This window comes from Triticum urartu, chromosome 4A, assembly GCF_056163025.1.
Source record: "Triticum urartu cultivar PI428250 chromosome 4A, HENAU_Tu73, whole genome shotgun sequence".
In the NCBI taxonomy this organism is placed as follows: domain Eukaryota; kingdom Viridiplantae; phylum Streptophyta; class Magnoliopsida; order Poales; family Poaceae; genus Triticum; species Triticum urartu.
In genome coordinates, this window is record NC_141876.1 from 514,817,938 (window position 1) to 514,844,871 (window position 26,934).

The 26,934-nt window shown below is 41.8% G+C and overlaps 2 protein-coding genes across 14 annotated transcripts; one reads left to right on the forward strand and one right to left on the reverse strand.

Annotated features, from left to right (window-relative positions):
* Nucleotides 1–6,659: 6,659 nt before the first annotated feature.
* LOC125552406 (high molecular mass early light-inducible protein HV58, chloroplastic) lies at nucleotides 6,660–7,686 on the forward strand. Its single transcript, XM_048715952.2, has 2 exons — nucleotides 6,660–6,872; nucleotides 6,958–7,686. The coding sequence occupies exons 1-2, from the start codon at nucleotides 6,756–6,758 to the stop codon at nucleotides 7,417–7,419; spliced, it is 579 nt and encodes a 192-aa protein (XP_048571909.1). The 5' UTR covers nucleotides 6,660–6,755; the 3' UTR covers nucleotides 7,420–7,686.
* Nucleotides 7,687–16,573: 8,887 nt separating this feature from the next.
* LOC125552407 (protein REPRESSOR OF SILENCING 3-like) lies at nucleotides 16,574–26,634 on the reverse strand. 13 transcript variants are annotated; one of them, XR_015601468.1, is made up of 14 exons: nucleotides 25,842–26,634; nucleotides 24,980–25,046; nucleotides 21,454–21,549; nucleotides 21,272–21,341; nucleotides 21,012–21,192; nucleotides 20,501–20,820; nucleotides 20,270–20,414; nucleotides 20,112–20,173; nucleotides 19,802–19,909; nucleotides 17,493–19,334; nucleotides 17,321–17,402; nucleotides 17,020–17,078; nucleotides 16,854–16,929; nucleotides 16,574–16,777 (listed from the first exon to the last, which is right to left on the reverse strand). XR_015601468.1 is itself a non-coding variant. In XM_087518737.1 (13 exons), exons 5-7 carry the CDS (start codon nucleotides 21,183–21,185, stop codon nucleotides 20,565–20,567), a joined length of 345 nt encoding a protein of 114 aa, XP_087374863.1. In that variant the 5' UTR covers nucleotides 21,186–21,192; nucleotides 21,272–21,341; nucleotides 21,454–21,549; nucleotides 24,980–25,046; nucleotides 25,842–26,633; the 3' UTR covers nucleotides 16,574–16,777; nucleotides 16,854–16,929; nucleotides 17,020–19,334; nucleotides 19,802–19,909; nucleotides 20,112–20,173; nucleotides 20,270–20,414; nucleotides 20,501–20,564. The 13 variants fall into 13 exon arrangements, 5 of the variants coding, with proteins under 5 accessions (XP_087374863.1, XP_087374867.1, XP_087374865.1 ...); XR_015601466.1 differs by having other exon boundaries at nucleotides 17,020–18,533; nucleotides 19,214–19,334; XR_015601464.1 differs by having other exon boundaries at nucleotides 17,020–18,156; nucleotides 18,227–19,334.
* Between the last annotated feature and the right edge of the window lie 300 nt (nucleotides 26,635–26,934).

A 26,934-nucleotide genomic window follows, 5' to 3' on the forward strand; every position in this document is an offset into this window, starting at 1 on the left:
GTAAGAGACATCATATATCGCACCATATCTAATAAAGCACGGTTACGATGTTCGGACACACCATTACACTATGGTGTTCCAGGTGGCGTGAGTAGTGAAAATTTTTCACATTGTTTTAACTGAAGGCCAAACTCGTAACTCAAATATTTTACTTCTGCGATCATATCGTAGAAACTTTTATTTTTGCTACGATGATTCTCCACTTCACTCTGAAATTCTTTGAACTTTTCAAATATTTTAGACTTGTGTTTCATCAAGTAGATATACTCATATCTGCTCAAATCATCTGTGAATGTCAGAAAATAACGATACCCGCCGCGAGCCTCAACATTCATCGGACTGCATACATGAGTATGTATTATTTCCAATAAGTCAGTTGCTTGCTCCATTGTTCCGGAGAACGGAGTCTTAGTCATCTTGCCCATGAGGCACGATTCGCAAGCATCAATTGATTCATAATCAAGTGATTCCAAAAGCCCATCAGCATGGATTTTCTTCATGCGCTTTACACCAATATGACCTAAACAGCAATGCCACAAATAAGTTGCACTATCATTATTAAGTTTGCATCTTTTGGCTTCAATATTATGAGAATGTGTATCACCACAATCGAGATCCAACAAACCATTTTCATTGGGTGTATGACCATAGAAGGTTTTATTCATGTAAACAGAACAACAATTTATTCTCTTACTTAAATGAATAACAGTATTGCAATAAACATGATCAAATCATATTCATGCTCAACGCAAACACCAAATAACACTTATTTAGGTTCAACACTAATCCCGAAAGTATAGGGAGTGTGCGATGATGATCATATCAATCTTGGAACCACTTCCAACACAAATCGTCACTTCACCCTTAACTAGTCTCTGTTCATTCTGCAACTCCCGTTTCGAGTTACTACTCTTAGCAACTGAACCGGTATCAAATACCGAGGGGTTGCTACGAACACTAGTAAGATACACATCAATAATCTGTATATCAAATATACCTTTGTTCACTTTGCCATCCTTCTTATCTGCCAAATACTTGGAGAAGTTCCGCTTCCAGTGACCAGTCCCTTTGCAGTAGAAGCACTTAGCCTCAGGCTTAGGACCAGACTTGGGCTTCTTAACTTGAGCAGCAACTTGCTCGCCGTTCTTCTTGAAGTTCCCTTTCTTTCCCTTTGCCCTTTTCTTGAAACTAGTGGTCTTGTTAATCATCAACACTTGATGCTCTTTCTTGATTTCTACCTTCATCGATTTCATCATCATGAAAAGCTCGGGAATCGTTTTCATCATCCCTTGCATACAATAGTTCATCACGAAGTTCTACTAACTTGGTGATGGTGACTAGAGAATTCTGTCAATCACTATTTTATCTGGAAGATTAACTCCCACTTGATTCAAGCGATTGTAGTACCCAGACAATCTGAACACATGCTCACTGCTTGAGCTATTCTCCTCCATCTTTTAGCTATAGAACTTGTTGGAGACTTCATATCTCTCAACTTGGGTATTTGCTTGAAATATTAAATTCAACTCCTGGAACATCCATACAATCCATGACGTTCAAAACGTCTTTGAAGTCCCGATTCTAAGCTGTTAAGCATGGTGCACTAAACTATCAAGTAGTCATCATATTGAGCTAGCCAAACGTTCATGACATCTGCATCTTCTCCTGTAATAGGTCTGTCACCTAGCGGTGCATTAAGAACATAATTCTTCTGTGCAGCAATGAGGATAAACCTCAGATCACAGATCCAATCCGCATCATTGCTACTAACATCTTTCAACTTAGTTTTCTCTAGGAACATATCAAAAATAAAACAGGGGAGCTAAACGCGAGCTATTGATCTACAACATAGATATGCTAATACTATCAGGACTAAGTTCATGATAAATTTAAGTTCAATTAATCATATTACTTAAGAACTCCCACTTAGAAAGACATCCCTCTAATCTTCTAAGTGATCACGTGATCCAAATCAACTAAACCATAACCGATCATCACGCGAAATGGGGTAGTTTTCAATGGTGAACATCACTATGTTGATCATATCTACTATATGATTCACACTCGACCTTTCGGTCTCAGTGTTCCGAGGCCATATCTGCATATGCTAGGCTCGTCAAGTTTAACCTGAGTATTCTGCGTGTGCAAAACTGGCTTGCACCCGTTGTAAATGGACGTAGAGCTTATCACACCCGATCATCACGTGGTGTCTGGGCACGACGAACTTTGGCAACGGTGCATACTCAGGGAGAACACTTTTATCTTGAAATTTAGTGAGAGATCATCTTATAATGCTACCGTCAATTAAAGCAAGATAAGATGCATAAAAGATAAACATCACATGCAATCAAAATATGTGACATGATATGGCCATCATCATCTTGTGCCTTTGATCTCCATCTCCAAAACATCGTCATGATTTCCATTGTCACCGGCATGACACCATGATCTCCATCATCTTGATCTATATCAATGTGTCGTCACATGGTCGTCTCGCCAACTATTGCTCTTGCAACTATTGCTATCGCATAGCGATAATTGTAAAGCAATTATTTGGCGCTTGCATCTTATGCAATAAAGAGACAACCATAAGGCTTCTGCCAGTTGCCGATAACTTCAACAAAACATGGTCATCTTATACAACAACTTATATCTCATCACGTCTTGACCATATCACATCACAACATGCCCTGCAAAAACAAGTTAGACGTCCTCTACTTTGTTGTTGCAAGTTTTACGTGGCTGCTACGGGCTGAGCAAGAACCGTTCTTACCTACGCATCGAAAACCATAACGATAGTTTGTCAAGTTAGTGTTGTTCTAACCTTCTCAAGGGCCGGGCGTAGCCACACTCGGTTCAACTAAAGTTGGAGAAACTGACACCCGCTAGTCACATGTGTGCATAGCACAGCGGTAAAATCAGTCTCGCGTAAGCGTATGCGTAATGTCGGTCTGGGCCGCTTCATCCAACAATACCGCCGAACCAAAGTATGACATGCTGGTAAGCAGTATGACTTATATCGCCCATAACTCACTTGTGTTCTACTCGTGCATATGACATCTATGCATAAAACCTAGCTCTGATACAACTGTTGGGGAACGTAGTAATTTTAAAATTTTCCTACGCACAAGCAAGATCATGGTGATGCATAGCAACGAGAGGGGAGAGTGTTGTCCACGTACCCTCGTAGACCGAAAGCGGAAGCGTTAGCACAACGCGGTTGATGTAGTCGTACGTCTTCACGATCCGACCGATCCAAGTACCGAGCGCACGGCACCTCCAAGTTCAGCACACGTTCAGCTCGATGACGTCCCGTGAACTCCGATCCAGCAGAGCTTCACGGGAGAGTTCCGTCAGCACGACGGCATGATGACGGTGATGATGTTGCTACCGACGCAGGGCTTCGCCTAAGCACCACTACGATATGACCGAGGTGGAATATGGTGGAGGGGGACACCGCACACGGCTGAGAGAGATCAACAGATCAACTTGTGTGTCTAGAGGTGCCCCCTGCCCCTGTATATAAAGGAGCAAGGGGGGAGGCCGGTCGGCCTTCTATGGGCGCGCCAGGAGGAGGAGTCCTCCTCCTAGTAGGAGAAGGAAGGAGGAGAAGGAGAAGGAAGGAGAAGGAGGAAAAGGAGGAAAGGGGGGCCAGCCCCCTAGTCCAATTCGGTTTGGGCTAGGGGGGCCGCGTGCCCTGCCTCCTCTCTTCCACCACTTGGCCCATGAGGCCCATTACTTCTTCCTCGTATTCCCGTAACTCCCCGGTACCCCCGAAAATACCCGAATCACTCGGAACCTTTCCGATGTCCGAATATAGTCGTCCAATATATCGATCTTTACATCTCGACCATTTCGAGACTCCTCATCATGTCCCCGATCTCATCCGGGACTCCGAACTACCTTCGGTACATCAAATCACATAAACTCATAATACAATCGTCACCGAAACTTTAAGCGTGCGGACCCTACGGGTTCGGGAACTATGTAGACATGACCGAGGCATGTCTCCGGTCAATAACCAATAGCGGAACCTGGATGCTCATATTGGCTCCCACATATTCTACGAAGATCTTTATCGGTCAGACCGCATAACAACATACGTTGTTCCCTTTGCCATCGGTATGTTACTTGCCCGAGATTCGATCGTCGGTATCTCAATACCTAGTTCAATCTCGTTACCGGCAAGTCTCTTTACTCGTTCCGTAATACATCATCCCGCAACTAACTCATTAGTTGCAATGCTTGCAAGGCTTAAGTGATGTGCATTACGGAGAGGGCCCAGAGATACCTCTCCGACAATCGGAGTGAAAAATCCTAATCTCGAAATACGCCAACCCAACAAGTACCTTCGGAGACACCTATAGAGCACCTTTATAATCACCCAGTTACGTTGTGACGTTTGGTAGCACAGAGTGTTCCTCTGGTAAACGGGAGTTGCATAATCTCATAGTCATAGGAACATGTATAAGTCATGAAGAAAGCAATAGCAACAAACTAAACGATCAAGTGCTATGCTAACGGAATGGGTCAAGTCAATCACATCATTCTCCTAATGATGTGATCCCGTTAATCAAATGACAACTCATGTCTATGGTTAGGAAACATAACCATCTTTGATCAATGAGCTAGTCAAGTAGAGGCATACTAGTGACACTCTGTTTGTCTATGTATTCACACATGTATTATGTTTCCGATTAATACAATTCTATCATGAATAATAAACATTTATCATGATATAAGGAAATAAATAATAACTTTATTATTGCCTCTAGGGCATATTTCCTTCATGGCCCTTGCTGCGCACTCCGCCGACTAGGCATTAAATGCATGTGCATGCTACTCGGCGTAGCCCACCGCAAGTCTATGGGCGTAGAACAACATCATCACGAAGACCAGGCTGGACGGGTACCTTGGGCCGATCAGGTGTAGGCCTTATCGGTAAGGTGAGAGTGGTCTGGCTCAGACCCATCGAGTCAGACGAAGATAGAAGGGACCCAGACAATTACCATAAGCACTTGAGAGCCTGACACACTGAAGTGTAAGCTCATCCTCTGCCAAAACCAAAGTCAAGTTGCATGCATGCAGGGCGGGTGCCTACTTCTACTTGTAACTGTTCACATACTTAGGACCGACTATTGTGGTACCACAACGCCTATATAAGGGGAGGATCGAGGTTATTTAGAGAGACATATGATACTAGAGCACAAGCAATCACACATCCAAAGCAGCCAGATCTACCATACTTGAGCAGCACCCCAGGAGATAGTTTAGCAAGCTTAGAGGAATAGAGATGGGAGTGCTCGGGCACTCAAACTAGGAGCCCGACCACCATTGGCCACACCCCGAGCACCCCATTTGTAACACAACAACACTTGTACTCCCCATTTCCATATTAATAAGGACATGACGTGGAGTTTTACGCTATCCATGGTGGCATAAACCTGTATAAAAATCATTGCGTCTTTTGTGATTTCTTCTAAGGAGATAGAGCGTTTTAGTCCTTGGCCGAACTCACAATACAGAGTATCGTTTCTTCTTTATGTCCTGAGTTTACGCTCTGACAGCGGTCTAGGTGTCCTGAGCCCCATCTCTCTGCCTTCTTTGGCCGAAGGCTGCATTAGGCGGGTTTCGTTGTGTTCTTTGTTTGGACTGAGCATCCACTATCTCTCTACTCCGAACACTATGCTCGCGCCTTCTTGCACTCACGTAGTGTGTTATATTTCTTGTACCTTCTCTATTCTCTTCTATCAATGAAACATACGTAAGCTTTGTGTATTCGCCGAAAGAAAAGTTTGGGCAAGGCGAGTAGTCAGTAGTGTGCCGGTGTTGTCACGGTGAGTGTGGTTGCTAACTCTTGGTGTAGCATTGTGCCGAAAGATGTATGATACCCTTGTGTGTATTTGAAAAAAAATTGTCTTTTAAACACGGGACAGCCGACACTAAAACATGGAATAAGGGTTCCTTTGATTCAAAAGAATTCTATAGGATTTCTGGAGGGTTGAAATCCTTAAGAATTTTTTCTATGTTGGCCCTTTGATTCATAGGATTGAATCCCATAAAAAAATTTTTATGAAATCTTTTATACTACATTTCATGTGAAATCTAACATCCACTTCAACCCCTTTTTACAATTCTTTTGTTTTTCATATGGCATCAAATACTTCATGCTAATTCTGTAGAATTCAATTTAACATGCCACCCCAATCTTATACTTTTTCTATTCCTACATTTTCAAACTCCTGTGAATCAAAGAGGCCCTAATCCCCTTCTCGTCATGCGTCTGGACTTCGATCACCGGCTCTACGCAGGCCTGCGTGTCTCTATAATTGCTTCTCGTTATCTCGCGCTAAAAACAAAGCCAAGACCTAAAGGCAAACTCACTTTCCTCGTCCTTGTGCCGTCGTGCTGTCCCTGGCACTTTCCGGAGTCTTCCACGACCCGTGGAGTGCTGGAGTTCACTTGTGCCACCTTTCTTCTGGCACGTTTTGGCGAGCTCCGGAGGCCCTCTGCATGGTGCCCGGGACGTCCACGTCGTGCCCCGGCTCTCGCTGCACGCGCAACTTCTACACGTTCGCGGCTGAGGAGTGCCCGCCGACGTGGCCACCGCCGCAGCCACCTCCTCACGGCCGGGCTAGCTCGTCCTCCCCGCGTCCTACATAAACGCACACTCGTCATCGGCAACAGCACACAGAATCAACAGCCCACAACGAACCAAGTGTGATCTAGCCACTCCCTGCTTCCTGCTGTGAGTAATGGCGACCATGGTGGCCTTGAGCTCCTTCGCCGGTGCCGCCGTCGTCGGCCGCTCCGCCTCCTGGTCTCCGGCGGTGCCGCGCCGGCGCGCTCTCCTCGTCAGGGCCCAGACCGAGGTAAGCCTCTTTCGTTTACTCCGTACTGTACGTACAACTCAAGTTTAAGTGTGCTCTGCTGACTCACGATGCCCTGTCCCTGCAGCCGGATGTCGAGCCGACCAAGGAGACGACGACGAGCGCATCGACATCCTCCCCCAGCCCCACCCCAAGCCCGAGCCCGACCCCGGTGGCGCCCAAGCCCAAGGCCAAGGCTAACCCCTCGGTCTGGGACGCGCTCGCGTTCAGCGGCCCGGCGCCGGAGCGCATCAACGGCCGGCTCGCCATGGTGGGCTTCGTGGCGGCACTCTCCGTCGAGGCGGCGCGCGGCGGCGGGCTACTCGACCAGGCCGGCAGCGGCGCCGGGCTGGGATGGTTCCTGACAACCGCGGCTGTGTTCTCCGTGGCGTCTCTGGTGCCGCTGCTTCAGGGACAGAGCGTGGAGAGCAAGTCCAGCGGCGTATGGACCGCCGACGCCGAGCTATGGAACGGCCGCTTCGCCATGCTCGGCCTCGTCGCACTCGCCGTCACCGAGTTCATCACCGGCACGCCCTTCGTCAACGTCTGAAACTAGTGTAGCACTCCCGTATGTGCGTGTACATATTGTTGAGCAACTAGTGGTGCGGACTCTGGTAGAGTATTCTGTAACGGATTCTGTAAGCCTTATACTCCCTCCGTTCCAGATTATTTTGATATATCTAAAATTAAAATACATCTAGATACATCCATACTTGCGACAAGTAATTCGGAACGGAGGAACTAGGTTATGTTTCTTGATGATGTTGTCTGGGAGCTTAGAATTACTGCATGAATGAATTAAGTTCATACCTCTGTATATGTTTCTTAGTATGTGTTGGATTTTTTTGTGGCTTCAACATTTACTCAACATGGTTATTATTTATTTAACTTAATCTGGAATTATTCATATTATTAATATTTGTGACGGGGAATAATTGATGCGGAATTTAACTTGAGGAAGTAATACTCGAGATGCCGAGGATGTGATGGAATACAATAGAGGAATTAATAGGGATCGACTCTACTGGAATTTATATGTACGTATGTATTTTCCCCGGGACATCACATGGTGGAAAAGCTGAGTTTGTTTTGCAGGACCGGCTCTGCAGGCTGTTGACCCACATAATTAAGATTGGAAATTGATCTCATATATACAATCTAATCATGGCACATGACTCACACATGTGTGCTAGGGACTAGTATATTTAGACTCGGAAAACTGGCATATTTGATCGTGATTGATAACATTGCCCAGGAGTCACATGAATCTTTGTAGAAATAGGTGAAATAATGAAAAGCCTGAAGATGGAGTCTATAAATAGGTCTCTATCCCTCTAGCCTCAAACGCATTGTGAGCGGCACCTTTCCATCACGGTCGCCCGTAACCCTAATCGCCGCCATCCGATCCGTTCCGCTGCCAACTCTGCCTCTCCCGCCGGTGCCTTGGAATACTCTGACGTCCCTCGTGAGATTGAACTGCTCCATCGCCCTGCAATTCTGCGCTATCCGCCATCCGCCTGGTACTCTAATTCAACGCCATGTCGATTTGCCTGACGGATGTACGTAAGATCGATGCGTATTATGCTATCTCCTGCGTGCATCAAGCACGGAATTATTGGAGCCTTTTCACGTGGCTATACTTGATCTGGAGGACAAAATAGATTAATTCATGGCTTTTAACACGATCGACGGAACGGAAGAAGACACTCGCTGGCTCGGAGGATTCTGCCACGCACGCGATCGTGGAGTGGACAAACAGCAGGTTCACGTGATGAAATCCAAGTCCTGTCTTGCTTCTTTAATGTGTGTGCGGACCAAGCAAATCACTTCGGCTGCTGTTACTTGTACTATTTGCATGTTGTGCATGAGAAGTTGGGAATTAAACAAGATCGATTTGTTCTGCGCTTCCTCGAGATACCTTGCTACAGATCGGTCCATCTAAGCTCCGGCGTGCCGTCGAGGCATCGACAGTCGGATCGGCGTTTCCTCGCTGCATCTCGTCGCTCGTCGAACTCATGCGGGACCCACGCCTTCTGCTGAGCGAGCTAGCTGCTCGGGGAAGATTGAAGCTCCAGGGCTTGCCCACGCCTGCTGCTGCTTGCTGCTGTTCATAACCAAGACGCCGGTGAGACAAGATGCAGGTGGGCCAGTCAAAATTGATTAGGAAGGACACCAGCAGCAAAGATGGTGCAGGAAGGAAGCTTTGTTGCTGTTGTTTATATACAAAACTACTCGTTCTACTGGTCCATCTTGCACAAGGAGCAAGGAATTTATTCTTATATACGCATCTACATGCTGAAGTCCACGTCTACTTTATTTCTCTATAAGGCTCAGATTATAACGAGGAAGGCTGGTATTTCTTGATTGTCTTAATACTTGTGCACACCCTGATTTGGGAGAGAAAGCACAAGGAATTAATCGGCTTTGGAAGATGGAATATTATGATGTATTTTCCGTGGAAATTATCCATCACATCATTGATTGAAACAAACTGGACAAGGCCAAATTCAGAAAGCCGCTATTGAGGAAAAGGAAATATATTATAGGTGTCAAATGGCTTGCATACTTATGTTAGGTTCATACCATAGTGAACAAATTGCATGGAAAATAGGTGCAATCTGGAATATTGTCTTCATTTTTCGGTTGATGTCTCTTGGAAAATACATATTACTGGCTTATATTGGTTATTTCTAACTCTGCCAAATTGATCAAAATAATTGATTTTCCAATCTAACTTCATTTGATACTGTGCAATATGGGACATCATTTGCTCTATGGAGGAAGATCGAAACTCCCCGTGGGAAGGATTTGACCAAAAATTACTGGTTGCACCTCGAAGAGGAAGATATAATATTTTATCAATTCAATTGGCAAAGAGGAAGTTGTATTGTGCATTCTTGTTATATATCATATACTTCCATGCAAGAAATTCCAAGGAAATGCTAAAGTTAATAAAATTGGAATTGTAAATTATGCCCACAAACTCCGTTGTGGAGGAAAATTATTGTTGATGGATACACTATTATACTAACCTTGCATGGGAAGGAATTCAAAAAGTGTCTATTATGACAATCACTTATTTATGGAGGAAGATGGGAACCACTCCATGAGAAATTAAGGAAATTTGCTCTCACTTAACGGTATGCACATTGTGAATATTTGCATTAAATATTTATATGTCAATATTTTCTCAAATAGTTGGAATGTGGATTTAAGCTTCTATGTATTATATTGCTGGAATACAATAGCAATTTTATTAACATCCTAACAGCACCAAAGGAAATTATATATTTTGTGTGTTTTTGCCATTGCTGCTAAATCTTATACACTTTGGAATTGGAAATTTTGCCATGAAACTCCTTGATGGAGGAAAGGTATTATTGTTATACGACACACTATGCAACTTCAGTGTGTAGGGATTTAATTTTTGGTTCTATCTTGGAACCCATTGTTTACGAAATACTATTTGGAAAAGGAAGAGTGGAAATATTTCTCAATGGTAAAATTAGTGCATTACGGAATTTCACACGATGGTCTATTCTTTCTTGATGGTCCATTGGAAGTTAGAAACCTAAATTGTTGTTTGGGGAAGATGACTCCATAGAGAGGAATGCTGATAATGGGAATTCATGCTTGTGATTTATTATGTTTGTCATGGACGACTTGGTCACATATCATGGAACCGAATCAAGTGGCTTACTGATTCAGGAATTCAAAACTTTAGTGGGAGGAATTTGGTTTTCTGAAGCACATGTATAATGGATATTTGACTTGCACGCCTTTTCTTAAGGTGGAAGGAGGCAAAAAGCTTCACATCATTTTATATATACATACTTATGGTATTTTTTTCGACACTCCCACTAGAGGTTAGATTGTTTATCATATCACTCATTGATGATCACACTTTATATGGTTATATGTTTACCTTTCATTAAACAAGTCGGAAAGTTTTATTGTGTTGTTCACATAATGTACTGACGTGGAGAATCAGTTGATTAAAGGATTTCAAAGTTCTAACAACTGATTCGTAGGGGAAGTACACTTCAGGAATATATCAATTGAATAAGTGCATGGAACTTTATTCACCATTGTAATATATTGTCTACTTCATATGATATGAGGAATTGAATATCTTTAATACTCCTGTATACTTCACAATTGAGTGGAGGAAGTAAATATCTTTGATACTTCTTTTTTCTTTGGAAGAAGCATTGCATATTGCATTTATACCATTTTTCATCTACAGTCACTCCTTATGGTTTGTGGACTGGACTGGAAGGAACTATTTTATTTTGAAAAGAAGTTCTCAATTACTACACAACACACACCAGGTTTTGCTAATTGTTATTCTAGTGGGTCAAGGGTATGGATTTTGATCTGGAAAAGGAAAAGTGGTGGAAAGTGGGAGCCGGTATTTTTATGGATAATGGTGGAATTATTGGCAATTATACTAGAATATAATCTTTACCCCAATGGAAAATACAAGTGAAACTCCTAATACTAATATGCTTAGGATAAGTGGGAGGAAATAACTTGGAAAATCATTTCTAGATAATTATCGTGTGTTGCTGGGGGAAGTCACTCTAAATTTTTCTGAGGAATAATTAAAGTCTCTTAAGAAGGCTTAAATTTTCTATCAATGCACGGTATGGGTGGAAGTAACGCGGGAAGAAACTCAACGAGGAAAGATAGAAGTTTGGGAACTTATTGTTTTTACCAAACAACCGCAGCCCATATGTTTGGAATCAGGAGGAAAATAATCATATATGTCGTAGCCGGAAATCTTTGGACAAAGAGGAAATATGAAGTTTGCAACATAATATATCAATTTGTGGCCTTGAAACAAGCTTCACATCAATGGAATAGCAGGTCATATGGTCTTATAAATGGAGTGAGGTGACCATGTACAAAGGTATGTGAAAATTGCATTATTATATATGTTACTTTGTTATTACTATTTGCAATGATAAAGTCACGTTGATGGAAGTTAAAGCTTGGCCATATTATAACTTTCATATGAAAGGAATGTTTGAAGCTTCCTATGTTTTGGGAGTGGAACTACATAGGGAATATTTTGAAATATTTTCTATGGAAAATAGCAAACTTGTTAAAATACCTTGATAAGAGAAATCATACTCAGTGAGGAATTATGTTTGAACTCATGAGGAGAAAGGGGATACTAAATGGTATTGGAATTTGAATATATTTTCATTATACTATCAACATTAGCTATCGGAATCTATTGTCGCGCATTCAGGCGGTGGAAGGAATTATGTGTAGCTAAGGGAATTTCACACATCATATATGATCGTGGAATGTGCATCACAACCTGTCACTTATTTTGAAGTTTATGGTTAAAGTTAAACACATTGAGGAAGTTACCATTGTATACACGAGGTGTGGAATGATTAAACTCAGGTATGTATAATTCATTTATTTGTATAATAATACTAATATAGTGCAGGTTCACTGACTATAGTCAGGAAATTCTTTTCAAAACATGTTTACACATGGAACTTCATTTATTGATTAATATGTTTCAGCCAAGTGGGAGATGTTGGATATTTTTGTGGCTTCAACATTTACTCAACATGGTTATTATTTATTTAACTCAATCTGGAATTATTCATATTATTAATGTTTGTGACGGGGAATAATTGATGCGGAATTTAACTCGAGGAAGTAATACTCGAGGTGCCGAGGATGTGATGGAATACAATAGAGGAATTAATAGGGATCGACTCTACTGGAATTTATATGTACGTATGTATTTTTCCCGGGACATCACATGGTGGAAAAGCTGGGTTTGTTTTGCAGGACCAGCTCTGCAGGCTGTTGACCCACATGATTAAGATTAGAAATTGATCTCACATATACAATCTAATCATGGCACATGACTCACACATGTGTGCTAGGGACTAGTATATTTAGACTCGGAAAACTGGCATGTTTGATCGTGGTTGGTAACATTGCGCAGGAGTCACACGGATCTTTCCGGAAACAGGTGGAATAATGAAAAGCCTGGAAGTGGAGTCTATAAATAGGTCCCTACCCTCTAGCCTCAAACGCATTGTGAGCGGCACCACGGAAAAGGCAGAGGAATTAGAGGGTAGACCGTGTAGTCCACAATTTCCAACAGTATGGTCGCAGAGATGTAGACTAAGAATATGAACATCTTGATATTATTTTTCCACTAATATGCATATTCCGAAGTATCCTTATAGTTTTCTAACCCATTGGCTTTAACATTCACGTTTCTACTACCGATTCTTCTAAAATGTTGTTGCCCACAATCCGTCCCATGTCACCAAAGTGGGGGGAAAATTCACCAAACTGTGGATTGTTGTGTGCTTTGGCCATTGCAAAGAGAGGCGGGCATCGTAGTAGGTAGCTTAGCCAGCAATGGTAGTTGTCGTTGCTTCTTGTCTTGCTCCTCCTAGTCGATGCTATTACTGTTTCTGCCTGAAACACCTGCGCATGCAGCAAAAAAATTCAGAGATATAAAATGACAGTAGAGGGATTGTACGCCGTGCCACCCTTAGGCCGCCTCCTGTGCCATTTTCAAACCTCCGCATGGCTTAACTGCTCCGGCAACGCCCTCCTAGAGGGAGGAAAAACAGAGAGAGGACATTTGAACTCCTTTTCTGCTCTGTTTCCGGTCTTAGCGGACGTACGCGGGCAGGGCCAACACAGGGTCGCAGCTATAGGAGGCGCGCTTCAGTTCGACGGCGGTTCACTCAATGTTGTTGTAGATAACAAGATCTTCTCCCCCTCCGATGATGCGCCTGACCCGCTGCTCCAGGGAGGTCGCATCCCGCTGTGGAGGACGACCAAAGTCTCTGAACAATATTGCTGGTCTATTAAAATAATTTGGCAAACTGGAATATTTATAGTTCCCTAGGTTGGTAGTACATGAATTTACAGCAGGATACATACCAGTCATCTCAACAAAAAGATCGTGATCACATATAATTTGCAGGAACGACAATTTGCAATCATGGAAGTCCGACTGGCAAACCCCTGCAGACTTGTCCATATACAATGACACCTGATGAACAGATGCTTAATTATGCACATCAGTACTTGGAGTTCATAAATCAACAGTAAAAAGAAACAGTTCAATCTTCAGGCAAAGCAAACCAAATCAACAGTCAAAAGAGTAAATAAGTTCAAATGAACACATATATGAGATTAGATGATCGTAGCTGAAAAGAAACAGTTCAATCTTCTGGCAAAGCAAGACTTATTTTGCAGAGAAAATTCAGGAATTCAAAAGAATAAATAACAAAGAACCAAGGGGAGGGACAAATTTAATGTGGCAGGCTTCATTACCATCTCAAAAACTTGGCGTGGCTCAATGATTGATAAAGGGTCCTAACAGAAGAAAGCAAGAGTGTTGTTCAATAGCTTCGCCAAGTTTAAACCCGTTTTACACGGACCAACGATGCCACCTAATATATGCCCATGCGTTGCAACGGGAGAAAAAAAATTCATGCCCCTAACAACACAAACATGGCTCAAGACTCCCAATAGTGTACTTAACAATAGTTTGTCAAAAGTTAATAATACTTCTGTTTCTAAGATAAGATAGTGGTCTCCCAATAGTTGGTCAAAAGTTATTGTTAGCCTCCGAATCAAACAATACACATATGAGTAAATAAAGTCATTGCTTGATAAGTTAAAAGTTCCAAGCATTTTATTTTTAGAACACAGGGAGACTGAAGCATTACAGTTTAGTGATTTACCATACTATGTAGCTGATTGTAAAAGGTTCTGTCGAAGTCAACCATACAAATATCGATCCGATATAAAAAAAACTTAATTTGTGCGCTGCCGTTTCAAAAAAAAATTATGCCCTGAAGTGGGATATGGCAAAAATTCATACTAGTACAAGGTGCAAGCGAACCATAATTTTGATGAATGTTTAGCAAGCTGCAAACACACAAGAAGCAGTCTGGCATATTATGAAGCCACCGGGGAGACATCAGCTGCTAGGCCACAATGGGCATCTCCTAACCCTGCTCCTCCGCTCACTCCTCGATAGATACAACCTGGGAGAATCCTTACAGGTAGGTGAACGTCAATCACCCGGTCTGTTATGATTTGGTCGTGCAATATTGTCTAGATACCGCAAGAATCAAATAAAATGCGCTGACATAAAGTAGATAGCATTACTCTAGTTAGCATAGCTCAGTATTTGCATATTTCAATCAGTGAAGGATCCTTGACTCTAGAGATCGGGGTAAGCATAAATATGGGATGCTTCAATATGGCAGCTCCTTCCCTCCCTCCCTGTCTAAGTGCAAGCGGATGCTGGGCATCCAGCAGAAACCTATGATGGACTTGATGACTGAATCCAAGCTGTTCAAGGGGGACGTATCCAAGAGGACAAAAGCTAAAAGTGGATTGAGCCTCAAAAAATAAAGATAATGAATGCATGACAGACATAACTTAGGGTTGCGACGGATACATACTGAATAGTGGCAGTTTTAGAAGAATCTGACGCATCATTCATCCCGTGAAACATATCAAAATTGACAACGATGTGAAACCCATACCTACAGATGAGAGCACACAGGATCAAGTATGATTATCCACAAGGCTCTTGTGTAAGTAGTTGAATGGTGTTGCAAATTCTGAACTTATATCAGTATAAAGAAACTTGGATATTGCCCTACTTATATCAATATATTAATTCGAACCAGTGTTACAAACTATATTTTCATGGAAAATGAACTTAGAGGGTTTGCCAAATCTACCAACAAACAGGAGCAGTGATAGTTGATGCACTTCCGATCTTTTATACTATCAAAGACAACAAAAACAATGGTAACATATATCATTAGTAGCCAAATCTCGGTAGTAAAGTAATATATTATGCTTAGCCAGAGCCAAGAATTGAAGTGCTTCAGAGTAATATACCACCTCAAGAACCAAGAATCAAAAGTCATTTCCAATCAAAAAAACTCTCCTACACACTACAGATAAGCATCTGATGATCAAATAGATGTATCATTTATAACTACCAAGATATATATTTGCAACAATAAGAAAAATGTTTTTTTTGACCCGGGCTAATCCCCTTTCCATTAAAAATATAACGGAAATACAGCCAGTTCCAAGTTCAAACAAGGGAAAGGGAAACAGCGGGATCAAGCACTTCAGGGAAACCCGCTGTGAGCGCTCGCAATCGAAACGCCCACTACGAGGCGAAAACCCTGAAGCACCATCAACACGCATCGAACCAAACTAAAGTTCAGATCACAATACAACCCCGCATCAAGGCATCACAGTTATGCAGAACAAAAGAAACAAACTCCACACAAACGCTCTCCAGAGTCTTTAGTGTCTCAAATCGATCACTTCAAAAGGCTTCAGCAATGTCTCAGGCCTCCCAATAAGAAAAATGTAAAAAATTATTATTGTGTATATAATACTGCCTTAGAAAAAAAGATTGTAGGTGAGTCAGTTATTTGAGTATTGGCCCATTACTTGATGCTTTTGTCAAGAGCTTTCCGATAATAAACATCATCATAAGCAAAAAAATCGGGTTATGAAGGTGAATAGCGTGTGTATATCTGATCCAGAAATGCTCTATGTACTACTCCTGGACCAAATATACTAGTAGAGTGCCCGTGCGTTGCCACGGGCTCTTGAAATAGTTTGCAAGAGTTACATATTGAATACCACACATACAAATAATATAACACAAACACAATTATTGAATAATTGAAATTCATTTTTGCAACGTAAATTGATAAAAAAAGATTAACGACATGTCCATGTAACGATGTTCGACCTTAACATCTATTACAAAACTATCAATATCATGAAAGTTGCCTTTAGTTTCATTCCCATGATGTTTTAGCAAGTATAATAAAAAATTGCTTCCTCAACTCATACTCATCCTGCACAAACAATATATGTAGTTAATATGAAAATTTCACGCCGAAGGTCTTAAAACATCTAACGGACAATACTCACCGCGCAAACCGGCTTGACCAATTCTTTACCATTCCACCAGAGCATAAAATGAAAAACAAAATAGCTAGACATATTCCTGCAATAATTTCAATTAATAATATAAAAAATATAGTGATAACAAAAATAAATTGGAATTGGAATTGGAATTGACCAAGTTGTAGGTTACCTAGATTAAAGGAATATACGACGTCCAGCTGTGTGCGCTCTTTACCCGAGTGATAGAACCTATTGCCACATTGTTAGTTGAGTCCATGTAATAAGAAAGGCGAGAAAAGAGAATTTCTACTAACCTGTTTTCTAAAGAAGAAGATGGCATAAATACTTATAATAACATCGCATAAAAGTTAGCATAATAGATTCAATTTGCCCGTGCGTTGCAACGGGTGTGGTACATATTGTATAGGCTCAACATCAATCATATGAACATCATCATGCACATCAAGCAGCATTATTGATTTCTTATTTACCGTTAAATCACTCATGTTCTTCTTCTTTCCTGATCCAACTTCGCCACTGACATCAATGGCACACCTAGCTCACAAACCCAACCTTCCACCTCCACACGCAAATTTTTAGGGTTTTCTTCTCCATCCTTTTAGATTCACCATCAATCAATAACAACAATGTAGGAAGAATTACCGTATACACCAAACTCCTCTACACTCAGTGCAGTACCAGTCTGACCACGACCTCTCTTGCCTCACCTCCATGCCTCCATGTTGCGCACCCTTTCGGCCACCACGGGCCGAGGCTGCCACGGCTGTCACATGTGTCGTTTGATTTGGATCCAAGAATCAAGATGACAACCATTATCATACAGATAGATTATATATGACATACTAAATGCAGAAGTGGTAACATCACAACTATCAAAAAGTCACCATATTGATAAAGTACATTGTATACCACATACCAAATGAGAAAGCTACGCCTACGAACTGAACTGAAACAACAAGTTAATCTGTCATATTGTGCATTAAGGAACTCCACACAAATTAAATTCGAATCCAAAAATAACTAACAACAGTCGTATCATTAAGAAGAAAATTCTAATTAAGTGAAAGGACGCATGAGCCATCGCAGGTATGCACAAATGTGTCTCCAACAGACTCTTTGAGGTTGCTAAGCATGCACATCTAGTTGGATACGCCAGGTCTAAAGCAGGGTGTTAGTATATTGATCAGTGACGCCTCGCATTGACGAGTGCCCAACACACCTGCTCGCCCATCATATTTCCCCAGACTATGAGCCAATTCTGTTTCTTTTTTGCCCTGTGCAACCGACTTCTCCAGCCTCCAATTCTCTAATTCAATTAATTTAATGTCAGATTATGGCTGCATAATCCTTAGTTTTGAAAGTCAATCTCGACTTGCCTTGTAGAAATTAGAACAACGTTTGTATGGCTCAACCACCAGCTAATAAGAATACAGGCTTTTGTCTATCTTCAAGTAATCTGAATGTAATACTTTCTGAAATCAACTGACTGCAACAAAGATGAAGCCTAATTAAAATGAAACCTAATCAACATTTGTCCTTCCTCACCAAAATATATTTGCTCTTCAATTCGATCCAGTCGTGCATCGTTGTAGATGATTCCATGAAAGATGGGCTCCTTACTCCGCTTTCGATCAACAAAATTTGAAGCACAAGAAATCCTATGGACAACATCACCATAATTATCTGCAATATCATAATGTTGTAAACTGAACAATGGTGAAACTGGCTATAATCACTCGGACCACAATGTATATGTCAAGGGCATGTTAATTTTACATAAATGACGGTTGAGATTCATGACAGGAAAAGAAGTCTGGTTGAACAGTTCTGAGATCTTTGTGTTATACTACCTCTGTTCCTAAATATTTGTCTTTCTAGAGATTTCAACAAGTGACTACATACGGAGAAAAATGAGTGAATCTACACTCTAAAATATGTTTATATACATCCGTATGTGGTAGTCCATTTGAAATCTCTAAAAAGACAAATATTTAAAAATGGAGGGCGTGGTGTGCGCTCATAGCTGTATAATCTAATTAAAACAGACATACCATTTTTGGTATCACATAATGTACAAAGAAAAAAGATCTAGATAGCCAACATTCTTGGTTAAGCATAGATTAACTCTAACCGATTTCCATGAAAATCTGGAAGGACATGGGTGTTTTGACTCAAGGCAGAAAGAAGAAGGCATACTTTGTTCATGTGACATCAAAAGCAATGTCTTCTTCATCAACTCATAAATGGACACACCTGGATAATTTGAGATGAATAGTAAACACCTTTACACGGTACACCCTCAAAGGTAATCTACATCATGTCAGAAAAAAGGCAATCTACATTGGGAGAAACATGCAACTTACTTTCAGAAGCAGCTTGATTAGCAAGAAAAGGGAGCCGCAATATGGTTTTGAGCAATGTAATCAAGTAAAGCGCCAGTTGCACTTTGGCCACATTCCTTGAGCCAAAACTCAGGTATCATCGCTGGATGTGCAATGAAAAGATAAGCACTAAAATTTCAAGAAATAAAAGCATTAACTTAACATAGCCAACATATGATCGCGGAGAGCAAACCACATACAAAAATTAATAGAGACGTTGGCAAGGAAGTAAAATATATGAAGGAAACTACACCAGACAAAAATAGTTCCCCAACACCAGGGATAAATAGCTTATTCTTTGAAAAAGCCATGTGGCATGTAAATGTTCCGCAAACCAAGACCATGCAATGGAATATTGCTTCTTCCTCAAATACCGCAGAAAAGAATGCTCCACATAATCTTGTGCATTGTGTACCTATCTTAGGCTTGTACATATTATTTTTCTCTATCAATGCATCAATACACAAGTTTTTACGTCTTTTTTTGGGACAAATGTTTCACATAAATAAATGTGAAGCTTTAGAAGGAGTCATAGTTTCTTTAGAAAAACATAGGGGAACCGGCACCTACTTTCAACTTTAAACTCTGCATTTGGCACACTTTCCATGACTCCAAGACACCCGGCATAAGCATCATAAGGGAAGTCCCAACAAGAGTCCCGGGAAGCAAGCCTAACTCCTGAACATTGGAGGTAAACGCCATTACAAAATGAAATACTGGAAATTAACAGCACAGACATTTATTCTCTTACTTCTAACATAAAAAACTACAAAGAAAGCACTTAGGTAATCGATTGTATCTTTGTTCACTCATGAAAACACTTTGCATTAATAGCTTAAATAGTGTCACATTAAATGAACTGCAAAACTGATCTGCTTGCCTTTGCAGAAGTAGGTGTCAAACCAGAACATAGAGGATGACGAGGAAACACAATCGAGTGTCCTATTTGAGTTGCATAGAATGGCGTATTAGAAAATTAAGAACTACAAATGATACATCACCTTTAGTGAAAGAAGGAGAAATGGATAAGCATTCAACCTGTTTTTGCGTAGCTCTCTTCATAAAGGTCTCCCAAACTTTCTGCCCAAAAGACTTCACCCCTTCCACATGGTTCCATACCACACGATTTTAACTCCCTCCGCTGCTCATGTGTGATAAGCTGCGGGTTTCATCACCAGTTTCCCTAGAAAAAAAGAATGAAAGCAAACTTGATAGAAATTCAGCTCATAGCTTATTACAAGCTTAGAGAGGTTGTGAGTTGAAACTCACCTATATAACATAAACCAAGATTTTTGTAGATTTTCCTTTACCCATAAATGTTTTAAAAGGTAAATCAATACAATACAATCAACGCCGGTAACTGTAAAATACACAGCAAATGTTGTCTACCGATCTTACGAAATAATTCAAAACTATTTATCTGTATTCTAGGGAGAAACTCCCACCATAAAATTGCAATACCGGTGAACTGTGATAATTAATTCACTCGACTTGGTCAAGAGCCCTATGGTCCATCCACACGATGATGCCCCTTCTTGAATCGCCATTCCAAGAAACCAAGACAGGGGAACCATCAGCACCCACAACAACTGCAAGCACCATCCTTTGTTATTAAGTTGGTAAAGCTCTACTCGCATAACACAAAATTCTACATTCAAATTACTGAATATACACGGCTAATGTGGAGAATCAACAAAACCCTAATCTGCTACTATCAAGTGCTGCCGAAGTGTAGAAACATAGTTACAATGAGATTGTTGATGGGCTGGTGGATGCTTACGGTGGAGAACTTGGTCATGACCTTGTGGGAGGGGCAGTGGAAGCCGACGTAGGCGAAGCTAGGGCCGCTGGTGCGCACGAACTCGATGCCGACGATGCGGCCGATGGAGCCGAACACGACCTCCACGTCATCCGCCGACACGCCCTCCGCCAGCCCGCCCTCGTCCAACAACATGACCTATCTGCAAAAAAAAAATGAAATGCAACAGTCATATAATAGTACATATGAGGCTATGATGAAGTGTAGACAAGGAAACTGACTATGATTTACTGCCATAATCTACTAACAGTGGGCTCCAGATCAACAAACAAGGCCCTTGAAACATGTTTCCTGAACATGTTAAATGCATCAAGCAAAAAGCAAAGACACTTGTTAGTATGAATTCTTGAGAAAATTGTTAGTAGGATTTAAGCAAGGTGCGCTATCAATTCGTAAGTAGTACCCAGATGCCTCATGCCCGCTAAAATTAAACCGGACCAACAGATCATCTAACAAAAATCCGTGAACATTACACCTTTCATGATTTGCCAATGCAATTCTGAAAAAAAACAAATCAACAACAAATGATATAAAATAGTAACAGGCTGCTGCCTTTGGGCTGTAGTTAATTTAGCTGTTAGAAAGTAAACTTGTTAGAAATTCAGCTCATAGCTTATTACAGGCTTAGAGAGGTTGTGAGTTGAAACTCACCTATATAACTAAACCAAGATTTTTGTAGATTTTCATTTACCCATAAATATTTTAAAAGGTAAATCAATACGATACAATCAACGCCGGTAACTATAAAATACACAGCAAATGTTGTCTACCGATCTTACGAAATAATTCAAAACTATTTATCTGTATTCTGGGGAGACACTCCCACCATAAAATTGTAATACCGGTGAACTGTGAGAATTAATTCACTCGACTTGGTCAAGAGCCCTATGGTCCACCCACACCATGGTGTTCCTTCTTGAATCACCATTCCAAAAAACCAAGACAGGGGAACCATCAGCACCCACAACAACTGCAAGCACCATCCTCTGTTATTATGATAGAATGCCCGTGCGTTGCCATGGGCTTTTGAAATATTTTGCTGGAGCTATGTAAATATAAAGCATGTTAAATTTCATGTGTAGAGAATAGATATCATGGGCCCAATCGAGTAACAATTTAAATCCACTTCACTTGCAATGTTAATTGATAGCAAAAAGGAAATTTGACCTTCTAAAAAATTGTTACAAATTAAGATCTACTATTTTATGCACTTAAGAAATCTCGCACAATATCAGAAATTTTGTTTTTATCTTCACTGGCATGAAATTCGAGCAAGTATAATAAAAACATCTTCCTGAAGGACCTGAACTCGTACCCATTATGCACAAGCAATATATGCAGTTAGCAAAAATACTTCACGTCAAAGGGATTAAAATGTCTAACAGAGAATACCCATCATACAAACCGGATGAAGTAATTCTTTACCATTCCACCAGAGCATAAAGAAATAATAGCCAGACAAATCTCGGTAATTTCCTAAATTAATATTATTTTGAATATAGTGATAATACAAGTAAAATATATTCGTATGGTCACAATGCATGGAAATTTGAAGGGAGTGCCTTTGCAATTAACTAAAAAGAAATGTGTGTTTTAGTCGAGCTTGATTGTCGCTGGTCTTCCTCCAAATGTTTGTCTTTTTCTTCACCCGTCGATCCAACCACCTTCACTACGCCACAATAGAGAGCATCTACATCCGAGCACCAAAAACCGCCCCTATACGCCTGGTCGAAAGGCCCAGACACTAACCGGTCAGAAAAACCGACGCAGACCGATGACTCATAACAACCCTATAGGCATGGGTTGTCACGCACCCATCATATCTAACCAAAATCTGGGGCAGATATAGGAAGGCCGCGTCCGCCACATTAGCCTGGCCCATGCTAGCCCGCGTCGACCCCACTTTGTCCCCACTAAAATCCCCACCCGAAGCAAACCCTAAGTCCACTTCACTTTCAATCCGCACTCCATCGATTCACCTCCACTCCACGTCCATTCCCCTCCTCCTCTCTGTCCCAATGTCGACATCGACAATGCCAGAGGTGACAGATCCGGCAAAGAGGATGACTGGGATTCCTTCATTCTCGAGGTGGAGGGGGACAAGGAGGAGTTGCCCTCCACATCGCGCTATAGCGGTCGCGGGTTGACACGGGCAACAACTCCTGCTCAGCTTCGCCCCTTGTCGCTCGCCACTGCAACGCCGATGTTGGTGTGGGCCCGTCCCATACCCGCGAACATACTGATCTGATGACCCTCGCAGCCCCTAGTTGAACCCGCCAACCCCCTGCCTTGAACTGATGTACTTGGAAATAATCGTCGTGGACAAGTCAATTCAAGTTTTCTTGAAGCGCAAATTCAAATTCATAAGATTAGATGTTTCTATCTTTAGGGCATGTAAAAGTTAAAACACGGTGAAGAATTCTCGCTTTAAACAAATATCATTGAACTTTTGCTAACATATTACCGACAACAGTATGCAAGACCTGAAAAATAAAACATATCAAGAGTTTTTCTTGATGAAAAAGCAGCAGATTGCTGATTTTCACTTATGAAGCGGTAGAAGAAAACAGTTACAGGGAGCTGGAAAGAAAGAAGAAAGAAATCCATGCAAGGCGCCAGCAGCCTCGCCTATAAACATACCAAGAGTAATGTTTCCAATCATTAAATACTTAGTAAATCCTCAAATGCCATCTTACAATCCACCAGAACATAGTAGCATCACATCCTTCTTATTTCACAGTCCTCGTATCATTCTAGATATAGGTTTATGTCATTGTGTGAGATTTTCTTAGATGGATCACACCAGTAAGCTTAGCTATTTCCAATATCACCAATCGAACATATAAAAAGTGTATCAACTTACATAGTATAACAAAATTGGGTCTTCTCAAACTTGCTATATCGACCAAAAATTACCAATTTACCCGCTGTTAAGGAAGTAGAATAAGTGTCACTGGTCCCAGCAGTATATTGTATACTCTACGTTGTCAGTGCTAGCACGACCAACATGATCACAGTGGCAAAACCCTCTGAGCTTGTCGTTACCACCGGTCCACCGCAACAGCCCATGCTCTCAATACTTAGTTCATTGAGTTGTGTCATTAACCATTACGTAGTTCATGAAAATAGCAACAATATTATGACCTGGATATAGTAAATTAGTAGGCTAACATAATACAAAGGTAACATGAGATTACCTCAGCAATATCTTAATTATGTTTTCATCAAAGATCTACATGCTTAAATTTCTGCATTCTGATTAAGAAAAACTAAAGGCTCTTTCTTTAAGTATTGACACCTGATCACACGCCTCTCAAATTTCCAGCTAGGCATTTGCTTAGTTGTTATGATAATCCTGCTAGTACAACTATGAAAAATAGGAATCACCATGGAAGAAAGAAACACCACCAGTAATGAGGCCCTTAAGGAATCATGACATGACCTGAATCTGATCTGCTACAAGATATTTGTCCTTCCTCATATTCAGATCAAGTGGGCAAAACTCCAAACGAAACGATGTACGCATGAAAGAAACACTATTTTTGGCATTTGCTAAATAATCATGGGAGTACATAGAAAACAGAAGATGATTTGGGGCTTCAGGGTCCAGTAGTATATATATATTGCCTTTTGCTTACGTATTTAATGTGACGAAGCCGATGAAGAAAAATGCAATGATTCCAAAGTACGATTTGTTGGGTTTGTAAGGGAGCTTCGCGTGCCTTACTCATAAATTGAAAACCCCCAACGATTGTAATGGGAGATGTCCTCCAGAATATTACAGGAATGGAACTTTGAGAAGCCTAGTAGAAACAAAGGTGAAAAGATGGAGATGTAGTCACTTCATTGTCAGACTCATTATTAACAAAAACAAAGGTTGGTAGAAAAAGAGTGGCTATCTATAGTCTCCAAGTCTTGGTTTGATTTACCTGAACAAAGGCTACAGAAAGAATATACCAGAATAACACCTATCTGCAGCAGCTTTCCGCGGAGTTTCTGAAAATGCATAGCAGAAGGACAAGCAGATTGTCAGATACCAAGCAACTTGTCATAATAATTTGCATGGGAGTTCAAAAAATTGTGTGGGATCTCCATTGCCTGGGTAACTAAACCAGGAGGTTAATATTCCAAACTTCTCTACCAAGCTATATCATTTTGGTAGCTTATTTGTGCTTTCTAATTACATGGTTGACCAGCTAAGAAATGATTTAGAGTTAGCTTGTACTATTTCCTCCAGAATTGCTCCGTGCAAATTGAATCAATCATCAATTAGAAGAAAAATATCAGCAAAATGTGATTATTTAGATGTCCCAAGAGGCGGTGGTTCCGTGGGCTACTCCCATAAGTTGAGCACCACCATGCCGGCGTGTACGATGAGCACGGCAGTGCCGACGTTTTGGAGAAAAAGGGTTCTCCAGCCACATGGACCCACCAACACCAATTTATTACATCAAAGAGGCTTACCAAGTCAACGACCCTGTTGTGTTCTTGGCTCTTGAACTTTTCTCTCTAGCATTTTGGCGCTTATAGCGTGTTCTTGCTTATAGTAACTAACCAACTGAATCAAACTTCGTCAGTACTTACCATTCCCACTGTCTGTAACAATCATAGCACATCTAGCAATCAATCGCTAGCAACAAGCATAGCACTGTCTACAACAAGCCTAACATGCCCACTTTTAAAGGACACAACACTACAGAGCTCACAACAAACAGTTCACATTGTGTAGAACTTCACAGCTTAGGTGGCGTCCGACAAACAAACTGCACATCCACAAAAATTGGAGCTCACCTTGGTGATTGGCAGTCAGGGCATCCACCTTCGCTCGCGGTGCTCGAGATAGGCGGCCGACGAATAGGATATTAAACACGGCAACCGGGAGGAAGGGTCACGGCTGAGGTTGACGAAGCAGTGTACGGAAGCGGCATCCGGAGGTTGAAGATGCAGTCGACGATGATGTCTGTGGATGCATCAGCTTGCAGCTTGCAGCCTCAGACTTGACCTCGACGTGCAGTGATGAGGACCGGAGGGCACTGGTCGCCTTAAGCTTTCCCCCGCCTACTGCACTGGGGACACCTCACTCTCTCGCCAACGCTGGCGCTACCAGCTCGTGTTGCAAGCTCCGCAACCGACCAACAATCATCGCGACAGTCTCCGGTCACCGCCAATGTCCGGCGGTGTGGGCCCGACAGCGGGGGGCATCGCGCTGCCATCGAGCATACATCTATGGGTGCAATTTGTGGCTGGGGTCAAGCCCTTCGTGGCCCGAGCTGGCGGTTGAATCCATCTGCGTTGCTGCTGCCAATCTAGCGCGGGGCTAGGAGGGAGGGAGCAGTGCTGCTGCCGGTCCAGCGCAGGGTGTGGACGGAGCGCTGCTGCTGGGCTCCCAAACTGATCCGGTGGTTGCCCATTGACCGGATCCAGCCCCGCCGCTGCCGCTCTCCGGCAGGTCGCCGCATCGGCCGAATCCATCCCTCCTTCGCTAGAACCTGCCTCTCGCCCCCGATCCAGTCCACCTCGGACCGGTGCACCAGATCCGCTGTTTCCCTGCATCGCCCTGGAGCCGTCGCGCCCTCTACGTCGAGCCCTGCTGCATTGACCTGGACGAGGACGCGATGACGCGAAACGTTATCATACGCATCGTTTATATTTCCAAGGACGTGCGAACCCCAAATTAGTACCACCGCGTTTATATTACGGTCTTGTCTATATAAATCGTAAAAGCGTATTATGCCATGAGAAAAAAACGTATTATGACGATGAATCCATGGAGTCAATCCGTACTTTATTATTAGAGAAAGATGTGCCGCTGCTCCGCTATTTTCATTTTTTTTGTCTACGCCCAGGCCTTTTTGTAAGGGTAGAACTGAAAGAGCTGGGCTGC